The 19,981-nt window shown below is 38.8% G+C and overlaps 1 protein-coding gene across 1 annotated transcript in view; it reads left to right on the forward strand.

The window, feature by feature from the left end:
• LOC137252021 (uncharacterized) overlaps nt 1–19,981 on the forward strand; it is a 490,237-nt gene that overhangs the window by 387,244 nt on the left and 83,012 nt on the right. The window contains exon 5 of the mRNA XM_067787158.1: nt 81–1,310. Within this exon, the coding sequence (XP_067643259.1) occupies nt 89–1,310 (1,222 nt within the window). The 5' untranslated portion in view covers nt 81–88. The remainder of the gene's footprint in view (nt 1–80; nt 1,311–19,981) is intronic.

Genomic DNA, 19,981 nt, shown 5'->3' on the forward strand with positions numbered 1-19,981 from the left:
ATTATGAAGAAGTCAAAAGCTGAACTTACAAGCACTACTTAATCTGATTGCCTTCTTGCTTTTATCTTTCTCATTCGCAGACATAATAATGACCATAAAATGGCGGCAAAGAATGAAAAGAAAAGAGCACATTCAAAAACTTATAAAAGAACAACCAGAAGCAAAGTTCAAAAAAGCCAACAACAACAGCACTATGCCAATAAAGAAGCTGTTGGGAATCAACGGAAATCCCACTGACTGGTCTTTGGTCAGTAGTGATGATAATAAAAGTAATAAAAGTGGCAAACAAAGCAAAACTATAAGACACTACAATAACAACAACACGAGGCGCAAAGAAAATGATAAGAATGTTATTGTAGCACAGCAACAATGTAAATTGAATGTTTTCAAAAATTCCACATACGCTACGTGGCGCCTTGACGACCACTTAGCAAATCGGCGCGTATGCGATGCTGAGGCAATAAAACGTGCAACTGCAACAACAACCACAGCAACAATTACGATGAAAGAAATCAATGTTGAAGGAGCAATAGTTATACAAACAACAACATCCAAAAGTGCAGCAATAACAACATCAACGTCAATTCAACACAAAGCAACAACAACAATTAGGAGCACAAAATCCAAAACAAAAGCAATGACAGAAGAAAGCACAAAACCAACAACAAGAACATCAACAAACACCAAAAGTGGTAGCTGCCCTTTGAATTGGTGGCGTTCACGTTGCATGTTGACTTTGGATAGCAAAATTTTTGGTTGGTTGTATGAACGGCCAACAAAGCCCAGTACAACAACAATAAAACGGAGTGCTTCAACACTTCAACCCACCAGAGACGGCTACCGAAAAAGTGTAGCAGCAACCATTAGCAATAGCCATGCACCATTTATTACCAACAGCAGCTGCCCCAACACTGCCCCCAAACAACTGCCATTATTGGCTTTGTGCTTACTCTTGGTTATCGCAACGGCGGCGATATCAGCGACGTCAGCAGCCAACACGATAACAGCTATGTCTTCCAACCCACCATTCAATGCTACAACATCCACTGCCATTATGACATCACATTCACTCATTGCATCATCGGCAGCCGCCGCCGCCGCCACCATCGATTCTGATTCATCTCAACAGCCCATAGCGCCTCCTGTAATGGCAGCTGTTACAGGCACAGCCACATCCAAGCCAGGCATTGCTGGTCAATGTTCATTGTCCGAATTTACCTGCTCGAATACGCGTTGTGTGCCGCTCAGCAAGTACTGCAACAACATTAATGACTGTGGCGATGGCAGCGATGAGCCACGCTTTTGTACACGTAAGTAGTAGTTTGCCAGTTCGTCCAAAGTAATTTTTTATACTTCATGTCAGCAAATAATAGTCATATGTTTGTATTGGTATTCTGCCAACACACCGGCCATTATTCAGTTTATTTTGGGAAAACAGTGGGCAATAAAAAATAACACAAACTAAAAAAGGATAATAGCATTTTTTCCTGCTGATTGTGCGAAATTGATGAGGCTCGTTATGTGCGCTGACCGGATGGTCGACATGACGAAAAAAGCAGCCAACAATTAAACTGTAAAGTGGATTGAATTAATGTCGTTAGCACGCGGTTGGAATAAAAGGCGCAGGTTCGTAAACAAGCAAGCAATTATTTCGTATTGTATTAATGGCAAAAAGGGAGCGGATAAAGATTGATGTTGATAGGCATGTGGACTCCAATGGCTTGGTATTAATTCTATTTTGGGCCATTATTTCGTTGAGGATATTATTTCGCAATTAGGGATGTAACGATTTTAAATGGTGAAGTTTTTGGTTCAGAGAAAAAGGAAAGGGAGAGTGAGAGGTAGGTGGAGAGGGAGTGGAAGAGGGAGAGTGAGTGTGAGTGTGAGACGGAGAGGGAAATGGAGAAAGAGGGGGAGAATTATAGAGAGATTGAGAGGTAGAGAGTTAGGAAGTGGATGTGAAAAAAGAAGGTGACGAGGTAGAAGAGAGGTGGAGGGAGAGGAAAAGAGAGTGAAAGTATGATAGAGAAGGAGAGGAAAAGAGAAAGAGAGAAGGGTCCTTATGTATGGTTTGGATTCATGGACGGTGTCAAGATAAGCTGAGATCGTGAGATGATAGGATGAGGTGTTCGAGAAAAATATTCTCCGGAAGCTTAACGGTCCTGCCCGTGATGTCGACGGCGAATATAAGGAGGCATAATGATACGCTTTATGGACTTAACGCAGATATGTTGATAATGCAGTGAATAAAAGCCCAAAAGCTTCGCTCGCTAAGTCATGACAAGCGAATGGACGAAGACGCTCCGGCCAAGAAAACTCGGAAGAAGAGGAAAGGGGATCACCACTGAGCTGGAGGAGGGAGGTGTAGGGAGACTTGGCCTCTTTTGGTGCTCCAAATTTGCGTCAGCTGTAGCGAAAAAGGGAGAGGCCAAAATCGCTCAGGCAGTTGAGCGTCAATTATTGATGAAGTAACCACTTGCCCATAGTTATCCCAAAAAAGCAATCAGCTGATTAGCTCACGACACCGATCCTTGATTTACTTTAGTAAAGCTAACTGATGAATTCAATGAATTTATGGACGTGCATAGCTTAGCTGCAAGCCCCATTCCGACAGTTGCCCAACAAGAAGAGCGATATTCCACAAGATTCACGACTCACCTTTTATTAATTTTATGCCGGTTATGGGAACAGAAAACATCCAGTTAAATATTCCAGCCGAACCTGTAGCTCTAACGAGAGGCCAAGATCAAGAGTAACACTATAGATAAAGCCATAATAAAAGACAGCGATTTGGAAAGAGAACAAACAAATGATCCAAATCGGAAAGGATCTACAAACGTCGAACCTCTGCTGGTGCGATTAAGCTATGGGCACTGCCAAACATGTTTGATCCAGGTAACAAGCCACCAGACACGTACAAGCATAAAAGCCACGACACCTTTCTCAGACAAAGATAGGTAGTGAAAACTACAACCTCATAAACCCTCCTCGGCAACGAAAGGCGCACCTACCTAAGCATGCTTTTCACCTGTCATTGCCCTCGTTTATCAGTCCTCAAAAACTTAACCTAGAATTTAGACAGATATCTCTCATTTTTCTAGTGTCGATGACGCCGCAATCCGTTTTTTGACTGCATTGCATATCTTCGCCTGGTCCCATTTCAGTGAGGTTTCCTTAAATCCCATAACGACTGAGATTTAATAGGGAAAAGATTTTGTACCATTGTAGAGTCGGCCTCGGTTCACTTCATAAGGGTTGTAGAGCATTATTTTATGCTCGTGATGCTCATCACGTCTAAAGCTTTTTTCGCAATCAGCCACGAACACTGCCCTGGTAATGTGGAACCAACGTCTCCAGCAGCAATATCCCATGTAAAAACAGCCAGGCTTCTTGAACTTCCGTTAAAAGACTAATTCATGAGTGATCGCGCCCACTGATTGGATGAAGGCCATTGATTGTTATTGCTATTTTAGCATCATCTTTTCTTACAGCTGTTAAGAAAGGAGCTCCATATGTACTATATCCTTCATTCTTTGCTATTTACTCTCAAGTATTTCTCATCCAATGAAATATGAAAAGCTTTCATACATCCATAACCTCTACTTTTTTCCAAAAAAAAAATGTATATGTCGAAAATATTAAGGCTCCGTTTATTGCTCTCTCTTCAAAGGTAATTCTGCGTTGACACGATGTGCAGTTTTGTATTAAGGAAGCTACCAAAGCGTACTCAACGCACGAAAATGGCATTATAACGTGAAGTTAATAATGTAGACGATTTAAGGGGGAAATACCAATGTGTTGATGTTGTCTTTCAAATGAGCAGACGGCAGCGGTGTTATGTATGCACTAGGGTGGCCCTTAAGAAGATCAAATTAAAATTTTTTCAGCATTGCTATGTGCTATGGGAAGATTTTGAAGACTTATTCCGGTATTTTCCTGAGTTATTTGGTAGTAATTTCGGGATCACTTTACCGAGGACACATTTTCCGAAGTTATTTGAAAAACTTGCATAGAAAAATTAGTATTAATGCGAACTTGTGAACTTGTGACCACCAAAATGTCTCGAAACACTCTCACAATATCCCGAAATAGTTCCTAAGGTCGTTCTTATGTAACCCCAAAATGTCCTCGAAATGATCTCTAAAACTATTCCGAAATTATTTGATTAAATGATCCCTGAAGTGATCACAAAATGACTACGGCAGCGCATAACGGGGCACAAGCAATAAATTCTTTTTATTCTGCTCCTCTCTCAAACACGACATAGTTCATAGCAGATCACTTTATTATGATATGGCTCTGCTCTATGCTCTTTTCATGTACAAAGTCAAAGCAGAGTGTATTTTTCCTTGTTACTGCTGTGGAGTAGAAAATGCAAGCACTGCATGTTTTGTCCAGATTGAAGAGGGGTCTACCAGAGAGCTCAAATTACGACGTGTTTATGGTATAGCTCTAACTTAGGCATTACTTTTGAAGGGGTGAGACTGAAAAAAGAATTATTTGTTTCGTTATTGATATTAAAGAAATTTTAAACAAGTAAAGGTGTCTAAGTTCGGGTGTAACCGAACATTATATACTCAGCGTGAGCTTCAATTGTACATTTCATTTCAGATAAATTACGTTTCTACATAACACGTGGCACCGCCCGTTTAAAAAAAATGTCTCGCTATTTCCTCTTACAATAAAACTTGATAAGTGAAATATCATTGATTCAAAACTACACGACCCTTTTAAACTTGTTTCATATCTAAGTTTCCGTGGTCTTTAACCGATCTCCTCCATTTTTTCTAGAAATATTTCCTGCTATAGGGAAAATTTGTATGGAATGATTTTTTATTTAATTGTATGATCAATATAATGAATATTTTTCGGCCCGTTCAACAGAACTTGATCAGTGGCATTCGATTTATTTAGTATTTCCCCCCCCCCTTCCCCCTCCCATTTAGAACCAGCCTAATTTACATACCTATGTATGAAAAAACCCTCTTTGATATTGTTTCCATGTCCATATATATACACAACTTTGAGCCATTGCATGTTTTGACACATATAAACAAGGCTTAAAAATTGTTCATTTCTTTAAACAATCTACATATTTGTAATGTAAAATGTAAATATATATAAAATAAAAATATGCACGTAAATTTGTTTATACTCGAATATTATGCTTTCTGTGCAAAAATGAGCGAAGGATGAACGACCTGATGTTGGCATTCATTTTGCTCCTTTGCTTGACGAAGTAATTAACTTTTGTTGTGTATCATTGTTTACTGTCAATTAAATTCGTTATTTACAAGCTTAACATTTACCAATAAATAATTAATTGTGAAATATATACTACATACTTCATATCAAACACATATAGAAAGGATAAACAAGGAATTTTTACAGTAGTTAAAGGATAATGACATTTCATGTATCTCATCAGTCGATTGTGTAATATTTAATTGGATAACGATTTTACATTTATTAAAAGTTTTTGTATTTGTTTCAATTGAACTTTTAAAATGATTCGTAATGTTTCTTAGAATTTCGTTAGAGTGTAAAGTTTAATGGTATACTGACAGGTTTTTTAAATTCCGACAAATATCTCAATTGTTTTTCGTAAATTTTTAAAATTTTATTTTCGGGTTGAAGGTCGAATAGTTCTTGCTATCAGCCGTACTTGAGGTCATGCGCTTAGAACTTTTATCACAGCCAGAGTTACCAAATCGTAATCTGCAGTGCTGATTTTACGTCAACTTCATCATCATCGTTAATTCGCGCCTCAGCAGAATACTGCTCTGCAGTTTCGTACCAAGTCACGCCAGCTATACATAACAGGCTCCAATTGGGAGCACAAACGGAGGTTAAGTCTTCCCCTATTTGCCTCTCCTAACTCAGTGAAGATCTCGTTCTTCCTCCCTTCCAAATAAATTATTATACCTCCCTCGATATTCGCCGTCGGCAACACGGACAGGACTTTATGGCTCGGAGTATGCTCAATGTATTTTCGCAAAGCCTTGTAAGCTTTACAGGGAGTTACAATTGGGCTAACTACAAAGGCATGACAACACAACTGAAGGTAACAAGGGGCATCTCTTCACCCATACGAATGTGCAAAGTAAACGTCATAAACTCTTTTTATTATTATACTAGCGTTGCCGCTGCCTGAAAAATAGGTTTCCGTTCATTAAAAAAGTGCGTCCCAGTCCAAGTCTCAGTCACAGTCCCATTCCCAGACAGTTCCGGTCCCAGTCCCAGTACCCATTCCCAATCTCCCACTCCCAATCCGACTCTCACTCCTACTATTACACCTACTTCCCCACCCACAACCACTACTACCCCTACTCCCACGCCCAAACTCCAATCCAGGTCCCATTACCACCCCCACCCCACTCCACGCATATATGACGTCTCTATACTAAACAATTAATACTGCATGAAATTATTGCCGAGTTCAATTGAATTTTTTTATTTTGTTATGACTTTGGTCAGAAAAAATTTGTCCTGCTCACTATTTATTTTTCTCCAAACCTTTCTTCAACCATAACAAATGAAAGAAACCAATTTTCGAAATTCGTCAAATCGCTTTAGATATTTAGTTATATTTAAGCGCTTGCCACAACAGCCGGACGACTAAGGGTTGTAAGTTAGATGTAACTCAATTTCATTTATTGTGTGCCTCCCACAAATTCTCATCCAGGGAGGGGCTCCTTGCAGCTGGATTGCTCCATACCCTCCTGAAGATATTTAACCCGACCCCGGTCCTAGGAAAAGGTGGTGCTGCATCTTCCGGAAAAGAATCTACTTAATACGGTCATACTACTGTCAGTACAAAGGATGGCTACATCGTTCGGGACGTTCTGGGGTGGCTTTCCGTAATTCGATAGTCGACAATTGTTGATTCGATACTTCAAGTCGATGTCCAACGCTCGATGATGCCATTTTAGTTCCCGTATCTTGGTATGTACTCTTTCGTTTGCAGATTTCAAAGGGTGTTTAGAAAGCTTTTTGGAGCTACCAAAATATTTTCTTTTATAAATAGCGTATGTTTCTTTATCACTGAAGAAAAAATCTTTCCCTAAATAATCACCAAAACATAAAATTATAACTTACAAAAAGGCAATTCAACACCTAATTTGGTATAGAACAGTTTGTATCGAACGTTCGATACGACGCGTCGACAATTTGTGTTACGGAAAGCGAAAACGATTATTTTATACTCGTTCTTGATCGATATCGAATTACGGAAAGCCACCCCTGGGCTAGATCCCAATCTTCCCGCCGTTGAAGCTTAAGCGTACGTCCGCCACCTTTTAGTAGAAACATCAACTCAAGCTGTTGCTCGTGCCTAACGGCGGCCCCAGCTCACCCCCCGCTTCAACCAATCACTACAATCTACATAGCATGGATAGATCCATGCCAAGCACAAGCCCTTGCCTCCGTCTCAATTCTCCTTTTCCGGCACACGCACTCCCGTAAAAAAGGAGTCATTAACTCAGTCCCCACACCACGTGCTCCATATGCCAGCTAAGGATATTTATGATTGCGACATCAGTCCAATGCAATTCATGTCTTGGTCTTTGTCACTTTCATAGATGTTCTGGGCTCAGCAATGGCAACAGGTACCAACTAATCAAAACCAGGGACACCAGCAGCATCAGACAGCATGAACGACAAAGTCTAAATATATCAAGGCGTATCTACCCATCTCTAATAACCAGAGTGAGTGAAATGCAATATCTCTTGAAGACAACCAGATCGCACCTCCTAACTTTCGATGGCTACAACATCCATAGGAAAGATTGCGTAAGGGGCAAAGCGTGGAAGCCCCACTTTTATCACCCATCACACCGTGTAGCTGCCTTACCCACCAAAAGGAGTTGCTATCATATTCTATGCCGAAGACTGCACGATAATGGCAACAGGACCTGGCCCTTCAATAGATGAATTAGTTTCTAAGAATATAAAACTACCACCCCAGTCTTTCTGGTTTCTTCACCTCGCGCAACTTGGCAATACTACCGAGAAAATGCAAGGCCATTATGTTTACGTCGTGGGCGGAAAGACTGTCAGTCACCCAAAAATCTTGGCGGTAACGTTCGATAACCCGTAAGGCAGATGCCTCCGAAATCGTATTTTAAGTACAACTTTAAATTAAAGTCTTCCGGCCGCTATAATTTTACTTGGGTGATTAATAATTGACCTTAAATACTCTGCTTTTATGGCACCTTTAACCTTCCTTACAAGAACTATGGTAGATATTTATACTCAGCTGAGCAGAGCTCACAGAGTATATTAATTTTGTTCGCATAACGGTAATCCGTAACGGCATAAACTAATCGAGATAGATATAGACTTCTATATATCAAAATGATCTGAGCGAAAAAAGAAATTCATTTAGCCATGTCCGTCCGTCCGTCTGTCCTTAAGCACGTAAACTTGAGTATATTTTGAGGTATTTTAATGAAATTTGGTATGTAATTTCCTGGGCACTCATCTGAGGTCGCTATTTAACCCTCTGTAACATACTGCAGACTACAGGCAATATACCATTTAACCTTCGTAAATTCACGCAAAAATTATTTTTTCGTTTTGTCAAGCATTGCAGACTGTAGTCTACGTTTCATTCTTTCTATGAAACATGTGTCTGCACATAAAGTACCGTTAGCCTTTTCAAAGTAAGTGATATTGTAAGTGAAGTGGAAAATTTCGTACACTGTGCAAGTGCTAAATATAAATAATATCAAATTTTGTGGATATTGTGGATATTTTTTGTAAAAATATATAAGGTAAGAGTTCAGAGTTTATTGTGACACTATTTGTTTTAGATATGTCCTCAGTGTTTTGTCAGTGGGTGGTGTTTAGTGTTTGTGTCTTGTAGGCTACATTATGTGAAAAGAGGAAATATCTTGCAAGGAAACCGTGACTGCGTTACTTATTATTTTTTTAGGATGTCTCGTCGACTACGATCTCTCACTGACAGCGATATCGCCTGCGCCATCCATGATGATTACGCAAGTGAAGATGGTCTCGACTTTGATGATGATAGTTTGGCTGACCCTGATTTCGACCCAGATTTGATCTCGGATTTCGGAGAGCTGAATGAAGACTCTGTTGAAGGCGAATTTGATGTGGATGAATTAGTAGAGTACGTGAGCGATGACGACCGTAACTTCATTCATGAAGGAGCGGTAGAGGTCGCCTCATTTCGGTCAGAGATCACAAGTACTTCAGCTCCTCCATCAAATCGACAAAAAAACTGAAAAGCTACCGTTACTTTGGAAGGAAATTAGTTTAGAGCTGAGCTCAGAGCAGCTGTCGTTTACTGGAAACGATTCATTGACATCTGATATCTTGGAGCTTGAGACTCCCATTCAGTTCTTTCTTTACTTATTTCGACCAGAACTTATAAAAAAAATGTTGGATGAGACAACCCCCTATTTGGCACCGAAAGATGTAAACAATAATTTTAGAGTACCTGAGATAGGAATCCGACAGTTTATTGGTGTCGTATATCGTATGTCACTTGCCCAGCTACCCAGCGTAACCAACCATTGGAGTTATATCCTAGGCACAACTCTAATTCCACAGGTTATGTCTTGTAACAAATTTGAAAAGATACGGCAAAATCTTCGTTTCAATGACAATAGCAAATGTCTTCCAAGGAGCCACCCTGACGTTGACAGCATCTTTAAAATATATCCCGTTGCGGACTCCTAGAACGAAGCATACGCAAAAGTTCCAATAGAAAGAAATTTCCCCCTTTCCTAATCGCTAATAACTTTTCTGATAATTTTCTTTCCACTATTTCTCATTGTTGCCTGTCGGCTACACTCCCCTTTTTATAATAGTGTCCAAACAAAATAAAAAATTTAGATATAAAAAAAATAAAAAACCGACTTTTTTTTCACGAATCTATCCGATTTATTAGAAATAAAATTATTTCGAGGTGATGAGTTATAGAGGGTTAAAATGAACGAAATCGGACTATAACCACGCCCACTTTTTCAATATCGAAAATTTCGAAAAACTGAAAAAGTGCCATAATTCATTACCAAAGACGGATAAAGCGATGAAACTTGGTAGGTGGGTTGACCTTATGACGCAGAATAGAAAATTAGTAAAATGTTGGACAATGGGCGTGGCACCGCACACTTTTAAAAGAAGGTAATTTAAAAGTTTTGCAAGGTGTAATTTGGCAGCTGAGTATGTAATGTTCGGTTACACCCGAACTTAGCCTTCCTTACTTGTTTCCATTCAGTCTGTGCTGTTACGTGCTGTAAATGCTCTAATATTACGTATACGCCGTGTATAACTTTTATTTCAATTCATTGTCATAGCTGCATGCAAAAAAAAGAGTAGCTAATGATAATTACAGCCATAATAGTATATTATTTTCGTTTAACTCATATAATGATAAAAACTAAAGCATCTGTAAACACAGTTCGCACATTAAACCCACCTCTCTCAATATTGGCGCTTAGAGCCATTAAAAACTGCAAAAAATTACTAAAATTCTTTTTAATTTTTATACTCAGTTGAGCAGAGCTCACAGAGTATATTAACTTTGATTGGATAACGGTTGGTTGTACAGGTATAAAGGAATCGAGATAGATATAGACTTCCATATATCAAAATCATCAGTATCGAAAAAAAAATTGATTAAGCCATGTCCGTCCGTCCGTCTGTCCGTTAACACGATAAATTGAGTAAATTTTGAGATATCTTGACGAAATTTGGTATGTAGATTCCTGGGCGCTCATCTCAAATCGCTATTTAAAATGAACGATATCGGACTATAACCACGCCCACTTTTTCGATATCGAAGATTTCGAAAAATCGAAAAATTGAGATAATTCATTACCAAAGAGGGATAAAGCGATGAAACTTGGTAGGTGCGTTGAACTTATGACGCAGAATAGAAAATAAGTAAAATTTTGGACAATGGGCGTGGCGCCGCCCACTTTTAAAAGAAGGTAATTTAGAACTTTTTCAAGCTGTAATTTGGCAGTCGTTGAAGATATCATGATGAAATTTGGCAGGAACGTTACTCCTATTACTATATGTATGCTTAATAAAAATTAGCAAAATCGGAGAACGACCACTCCCACTTTTAAAAAAATTTTTTTTTAAGTGAAATTTTTACAAAAAATTTAATATCTTTACAGTATATAAGTAAATTATGTCAACATTCAACTCCAGTAATGATATGGTGCAACAAAATTTCAAAATGGGCGTGGCTCCGCCCTTTTTCATTTGATTTGTCTAGGATACATTTAATGCCATAAGTCGAACAAAAATTTACCAATCCTTGTGAAATTTGGTAGCGGCTTAGATTCTAGGACGATAACTGTTTTCTGTGAAAAAGGGCGAAATCGGTTGAAGCCACGCCCAGTTTTTATACACAGTCGACCGTCTGTCCTTCCGCTCGGCCATTAACACGATAACTTGAGCAAAAATCGATATATCTTTACTAAACTCAGTTCACATAATTATCCGAACTCACTTTCTATTGGTATAAAAAATGGCCGAAATCTGACTATGACCACGCCCACTTTTTCGATATCGAAAATTACGAAAAATGAAAAAAGTGCCATAATTATATACCAAATACGAAAAAAGGGTTGACATGGTAATTGGATTGGTTTATTGATGCAAAATATAACTTTAGAAAAAAACTTTGTAAAATAGGTGTGACACCTACCATATTAAGTAAAAGAAAATGAAAAAGTTCTGCAGGGCGAAATCAAAAGCCCTTGGAAACATGGCAGGAATACTGTTCGTGGTATTACATATATAAATAAATTAGCGGTACCCGACAGATGATGTTCTGGGTCACCCTGTTCCACATTTTGGTCGATATCTCGAAAACGCCTTCACATATACAACTACCACCACTCCCTTTTAAAATTCTTATTAATACCTTTAATTTGACACCCATATTGTACAAACGCATTCTAGAGTCACCCCTGGTCCACCTTTATGGCGATATCTCGAAAAGGCGTCCACCTATAGAACTAAGCCCCACTCCGTTTTAAAATACTCATTACCACCTTTCTTTTGATACCCATATCGTACAAACAAATTCTAGAGTCAGCCCTGGTCCACCTTTATGGCGATATCTAGAAAAGGTGTCCACCTATAGAACTATGGCCCACTCCCTCTTACAATACTCTTTAATACCTTTCATTTGATACGCATGTCATACAAACACATTCCAGGGTTACCAGAGGTTCATTTTCCTACATGGTGATTTTCCCTTATTTTGTCTCCATAGCTCTCAACTGAGTATGTAATGTTCGGTTACACCCGAACTTAGCCTTCCTTACTAAAGTTTTAATAAAAATTAATTTTTGTTTTTGAACTGCCAACCGGAATAACTAACGCTATATTACTTACATATATGCATTTATATACTTTGCGGCTGAACAAAAATCGAGCAGTTGGCAAAAGCGCAAGCATTACCGCTAAGCAGCAGCTACAGAACAACAGCAAAACTTTACCGCTAACACAAACACACACACGCAAACTTTTGTGCTCTATGCATATATGCATACCCAGCAAACATTCGGAGTAAAAAAAGAGTTAGGAAGAAGTCCTAATTCGGATCGCTTACGCTCATAATGAGCTCATTTATGAGTCTGGAATGGATGTATTTGCATTCCAAACAAATATGCGGTGTCTTAAAAAAGTCAAAAAGGTGAGTTTGGAGTTGGAGCGTTGACGCTCTTTATGAGCTCATTTCGGAGTTCGATATGAATGCATTTCTCTTCTGCGATGATCGTACGATGTGAGCGTAGATTCATGTACAATTATATGAGGGTTTATAGGAGTCGTATACGACACTTACTGGTGGCCAAACCAGCTTATTTTCGGCAGAACTGAGAAAAGACTATATTATGACTATTTTCAAAGTAATTTATGACACTTCTTCAAGACCAGCTTTTGGCCCTTAATAGTCATATTTTCATATCCAAGACCGTTTGAGAACATCATAACTGAGATGAAACCCTTAACCTTAAGAGAATAAGTAGGCAGAATGGACGCTTTCGCCATAAGTAGAATATGGCGATGTCAGTGGTGTCAGCGCTAGTTGGAGACATGGGAGAATCGGCACGCCAGCCAGAAAATTATGATGAGGTATCAATCGGAAAATGTCCAAAATACTTATACTGGTAAAATTCAGGTATGTCCAAAGTCAACAAAAATGTACCCATGCAAAATATTAAAGGATCAGCGAGGAAGGTTATAGCCATAATTTTATCACTGGTTATAGCAGAAGCAATAAGCTAATTCCACGCGGTTGAAAATAAGGTCCATTATAATTAAATTTTTATTTAAAATGAAATATCTGTAATGGAAATTTATGAATGTCTATTCTGAAGCTGCTAATTTTCAAGGCGAATTCAGTACCAGGTGTTGTTATCCCAACAGCTGATTGCTTTTTCTTGATTATTTTCCATACGGCGACTTGTACAACAATACGTCAGTTAATCGAAATCAATGAAAATTTTGATTTTGACTTGATATTCTTCTCAATTGGATTAACAACACCTTACTGAATTTGCCTTGCTCATAATTTTATCAAATTTGAGTTATAAAAGAAAAATTTTCATTTATTTGGATTAACTGACGTAGTGTTGCACAAGGCGTTGTATGGAAAATAGTCAAGAAGAAGCAATTGAGATGATAACACCTGGTACTGAATTCGCCTTGCTCAAAATTTTATCAAATTGGAGTCACGAAAGACCCCTGAGGGATCATATTTCTGAGGCACATATTTTTCGAGCTGATTTCAGAATTCAAAGCTAAGAGCGCTTCGAGAATATTTGATAGGTTCTTGCGATAGTCGCCCTATATGAGCCTTTTTTCATACAGTATACGAGGTTAAATCAGAGTCCGATCACACGCCTATGACGCTCATAAACAGGTCACAATTTAGTTCTTATATGAGTTTTTGCGGACTCATTTATGTATGTGCATTATATAAGGTATTAGAATGGGATTGTTCAGGGCGGATTTTTGACGCTAGGCATTAAAAATGAGTAAGTATACATATATGCAAGCCTTGTTAGAAAGCAGAATATTTGTGAGGAAACCCTTCCCAGCAGCAAACATTCGGACTCTTAAAAGAGTCAGAAAGTTGACCTTAGTTGGAGCGTTTAAAGCGTTTGTTTAAAATGAAATATATGAAATGAAAATTTTTGACTGTCTATTCCCAAGCTGCCTAGTTTAGTAATTTTTGTTTGCTCATAATTTTATCAAATTGGAGTTATAAAAGACTTCTGCGGGTCATATTTCTGAGACATATATTTTTCACTTATTTCAGACTCATTATCGGTATTTAATTAGCGAGACATGCTCATATTGCTTTATACAATTGTATTTGTTATTGATATTAGAGAAAATTCACAAAGTTTACAAACGGCGATGGTTACTAGGACAAGATTCTGAATTTCACTTCTTCATCGGTTAGCTTTTCGGGAGCTGAGTATTGAACTCGAAATCTCCAACATTCATACATTATACTAGTGTAAAGGCAGATGCCTTTATCCACTCAGCCATATGAATGCCCCGCTGCTCGCTTTGCTATTGGCCTCTAAGTGTTGCCTTTTTTTTGCTATCCTTTATTCACCATTTAGGTACATATTTATTCTATATGCCTTTTAATCCTAATTGTGTGGAATAATTATAGGCGCGCTCCAAGAGCTTAGTAGACTCATTTTGGAATCAAAAGCTGTGAGTGCTTCGAGAATATTTAAGGGGTTCTTACGATGGTCACCCTATATGAGCCTTTTTTTATACAGTATATAGGCCTAAATCAGAGCACGATTACACGCCTATCATAATTTAGTGTTTATATGACTTTTGGCGGAGTCATTTATGTGCATTAAATAAGGGATTAAGATTGAACAGTTCAGGGTGGATTTTTTACGCTAGGTATGACAAAGTAAGTATGACAAAGTGGAAGCCTTGTTGAAAAGCAAGATATTTGTGAAGAACCCCTTAAAGGTGGGGCCTACCGAAGCCACCGCTAACTGAAACCATACCAAGGCTCGACACATCAACCAGGGTACACCGCGGAGGCAATTTGTGATTGCAATCAAAATAGTTCAAAATACTGATATACATTCTTAGTATACTGATAATTACTAGTTTAGGCGAAGCGTTTATGAAAGAAAAAGCATCTATACCAATTTTCAAAGAAACATTATGATTATATTCAAATAAAATTTGAAATAAAATTTTTCCAAAATAAAATATGAATATCGGTGCCATAGTGGCTTTGTGTACTGAACACTCTTGGCATAAGGCTCATATTTTTCAACATATCAGAGAGTCATAAAAGACTCATATATGATCATATCTTTTGGGCTCAAATTTCTCACAAATTTCATATTCATTTTGAGCTCTGAGGTTAGGAGCGCTCTAAAAATGTTTGAGGGGTATATTGGTTTTTATTCACACCTACACTTAACATACAGACTTCCGGCACTCGGTGTGAATAAAAATTTACCCTTCAGCTATATTGCGACACCTGCATACACTCGTACACATAAGCCTCTGCATGCATAGTCAGCTGTTAAACAATAGAACTTTTTTTTGTTGTTTTCAAGTGATGATAAGTGTATGCATATATGTATGTATGTATAGATGGATGTGATTATATGCATTTACATGTGTGAGTGTATTAATGCGACATGTGGCAAACGTTTTAGTCACCTGACACAATCCAAGTTTTGCCGCATACTTTGGTCCACCATTCCCTATGTGTACACTACGTAGTTGGTCCCTCCCAAACCCAAGAGTGGTTTGAATTTGCTGTTATTGTAGCTGCTGCAGCAACTGCTCTTCCCAGTATTGTTTTTGTGTTAGTGTACGAGTGAAAATAATTTAAATTTACATGCATTTTGTTTGTCATGTCTACTTTATTTACTCATTTATTTTCGCACTTGGTTGCCTGTTGTTGAATTCCGCTTGGCTGCCTGCTTGGTTTGTTGGTTGGTTGTCATTGTCTATCTCTCCCTTACCTACCGCCCTCAGTCTGCATATGCCACACTCTGCTACAGTTGAGCCGGTATGCAGTTGTTAAATTTGTAAATATATTCCCTCTTATTACTTTTATTTTCAGTTCAAATTTTGTCGAGTTTTTGAATTATCCTCCAACATGCATATGTACACATATGTACGCAACACACATACATACACACGTACTTGCACATGTGTGTTTTGTTCATATCTTTTTAATTTATCTGCATTCATTTCTTTTATGTATTATTTGTTTTTTATTTAAAAAAAAAAAAATAAATATAAGGCGCGATAACCTCCGAAGAGATCTAAGGCCGAGCTTCTCTTCCAATTTGCGTCGTGCTCCTCTTGATTTTCCCTACAAATTGGCCGGACGGGACCTACATGATTTTATGCCGACTCCGAACGGCATCTGCAAGGCAGATGAGTTTTCACTGAGAGCTTTTCATGGCAGAAATACACCCGGAGCGCTTGCCAAACACTGCCGAGGGGCGACCCCGCTTAGAAAAATTTTCTTCTAATTGAAAAACCTTATTTCTAAAATTTTTGATGTTGCTTTGCCCGGGGTTTGAACCCAGGACATCCGGTGTGGTAGGCGGACGTGTCGTCACACGACGGTGTTTTTTATTTAGTTAACACATATTTGTTGTTATTTATTTTTATCCACAAAATGCTCGCAAATAATTGCAAGTTAAATTGTTTGAAGTTTTGTGACTAAATAAATATTAAATACCTAAATATGCAACGGAATTGATATTTAAGACTCTGGGGGAAAATTTTTTGCACATTTTTAAAAATGGTTGCAGATGAGCACGATTTTGTAAGAATTAATAATTAATGCCTGTTATATCCACATCGTATATGTTAGGGCTAACAAGTTAGAGCTCACCCTTCAAAGCAGGGATTTACTTGTTCAGATGATATCAAATGGATTCACTAAACTAAACTCATCGATTTAGAAAATATTTAAGAATTAGGAACACAATACCCGCAGTATTGCTACGAACGAACGCAAATTCAGTGCTATAGTGGCAAGAGGTGTGATTGTGTGAGTCGTAAATCAACTGCCCCTCATTTATTAGGCTAGCGAACTGGTTTGTCGTTTGTGTTGTTGATTTAGTTATACTTAATGCGCCTTATATCAGTTCAAGTAGATAACCAAATGAAAAAGAATAAGGGGAATGTAGACTACCGTGTTGAAATTTTAAACTTAAACAATGGCAAAACCGGCGGAGTCGGTGGTAAGTTCAAATGAATTCGCTTTTGTACCATGCAAATACATACATATGACTCAAACTATTATAAGACTTTGTGTTGATTTGTTAATTAATAACGATACGAAATTACAAGTTAAGTTTGGTTCTAATCTCAAACTTGTAAGTTCTTAAAGGAGAAGAGATATACACACCAATACTGACTTACGTACCTAATTGGCGCTTTACCGTTTAAATGGCAGCCGCTTGTTCTATGGGCTAATTTCAGCCAATTGGTAATCCCAAGTAGTTTAAATAGTTTTCCACCTGATACTTTCAGCAGAGTGGGAACACTCCCTTCCTCTGCTTCCATAGGAGGGTTCCAGCAAGAATACCTTCTGGCCAAAAGCAGCATCTCTCATTCGTATAACAGTCATATTCTTCAGTACTTACCGTCGCCAACGCATGAGTTCCGTAAATCTTTCGAAAAAAATTTCTCTCGGATACTTCCAGAACCGCGTCATCAGCTTTTGTCAGTTGTCCATTCTTTTGCACCAGAAAGGGTACGGTTAAGTGACTTCTAGAGCATGATTTTCGTTTGCCGTGAGATGGCTTTACTTTTCAATTGCCTTCTTAGTCTAAGTGGCATTTAACATTTTGGCAAGAGTTGCCAGGACTCAAACGCGCAGACTCCTTGCTCGATGACAGCAGGTATTTCATTTTTTCCTCACCCACCATCAAACCCAACTTTTCCATTTCAGATCAGTTAAGTTGTGCTGATTATATTATTTTCTCCAGCATAGCATCAAATTAAAGAAATTTCACGGTAAGTTTCGAAAGGCTCGGAGAGGTCCTTGCCAATTCTGACTGAACTAATGGTGTTGCTCAACATCATTTTGCGACGCCGTTTAAGTTTTGCGGGAAACCAAATACAGACATTGCGGCACCTCCTTTTGATGCTGTCGAAGGCGGCGTTAAATCAACAAGGTAGTGATGTACGTCATATCTTATTTCGCGGTTCTTTTTCCAAGGTTTGGCCTGAGATCAGGTCTGAAGCCGTACTAATAAGATCCAATCAGCCGATTTATGATGGATTTCAATCTTTCGCAAACTACGCTTGACATGTGCTTATATGAGATACTAAGAAGATTTATTCCGCGATAGTTGGCGCAGTTTTCAGAATCTTCTTTCTTGTGGACTGGGCAAAGAACACATAAATTCCAGTCGTCAGACAAGCACCGTCCGACCATATTTTGCAAAAGAGCTGATGCATGCGTCTTACCATAATTAATTCTCATCGCTACTCCTAATATCTCACGTCTTGATGTACTGAATGCCGGTTACGAACGCAATATATATTCTCATTCGTTTTATTCTACAACTGCTATCCCTGACGTAATTTATATACGACCTTTGATAATGTGGACATCTCCGCTCTATCTATCACGTCAAACTGGGCGTTTATGCATTGCCTTTCTATGTTTATTACAATATCGTCTATCTATCTCCGAGTGTCATATTGCGGCACCTTTCAACTTAACTCCCTTGCTTAATCGTAAGACGGAGGCGGCTAAGTGGTCGTCGGCTCGAATCATCCTGATTATGGCACTAACCTGTTCCATTTCTATAGATTTCCATCTTTCAGAAGACACATGCCCATAAGATTGTTACGATTAGTTAACGCCGCATTCGAGGACTGCTACGGTAACGTCATCTCGCTTTGGTTTCACCAGGTAGGCTGGGTTCCTGGCGTTGCCTTTTGTTGGCTTATCAACCACTCCAAATATGCCATTCTCTTTTGTCATTTAGCTACTACATTCCTCGCATTTTTTTCTTGGACGTAGTGGCAGCGCACTGGCGGCCACCGTGGTGTGATGGTAGCGTGCTCCGCCTGCCATACCGTATGCCCTGGGTTCGCACCCCGGGCAAAGCAATACCAAAATTTTAGAAATAAGGTTTTTCAATTAGAAGAAAAATTTTCTAAGCGGGGTCGCCCCTCGGCAGTGTTTTTGACAAGCGCTCCGAGTGTATTTCTGCCATGAAAAGCACTCAGTGAAAACTCATGTGCATTGCAGATGCCGTTCGGAGTCGTCATAAAACATGTAGGTCCCGTCCGGCCAATTTGTAGGGAAAATCAAGAGGAGCACGACGCAAATTGCAAGAGAAGCTCGGCCTTAGATCTCTTCGGAGGTTATCGCGCCTTACATTTTTTTTTAGTGGCAGCGCACTGCTCTCAGCTTACTACAGCTTACAAAGTACATTTCCCGTGGTAGCAGCTTGCCTGCCGCAGGGTTCGGGCTCTAGATTGCGTCCCCTCTTTCCTCTACCTCGTAAAAGTATGGTTATCGCTTTCACTAATTAACTGCCAATTTTTTCTTACGTAGCCTCGTCCTCTACATTTCGACTGGAGACAGATATGGATAGTTGTTCGCGACAAAGTTCTTACCAGCGAACTGCCTTCTGTCGGTTTGCTCAGCTCTAATATCCTTTTTTTTAATTCGCTCCCTTAGTGATTATATAATTTTATTTTATTTTGCTCAGCAGCTGCCGTCCCTCAAAAGAGATACGATAATTGTGGAATATGATCATGTTCTTCGGCAGAGCACAAGATTAATGATTCATTTCCCACTCTGTCTATAAAAGCTTTTGCAGGCAAGAGAGGTAGTCTACTTCGGGAATATATAAAAGTCCGATAGCGTTTTTCGTATTCAGCCTAGGGTTGGAGCATAAAGAAAGTACAGTCAACCCCCTGTTAGCTTATGTTGGGAGGCAAA

Source organism: Eurosta solidaginis, chromosome 5 (genome assembly GCF_040869045.1).
Source record: "Eurosta solidaginis isolate ZX-2024a chromosome 5, ASM4086904v1, whole genome shotgun sequence".
Lineage (NCBI taxonomy): Eukaryota > Metazoa > Arthropoda > Insecta > Diptera > Tephritidae > Eurosta > Eurosta solidaginis.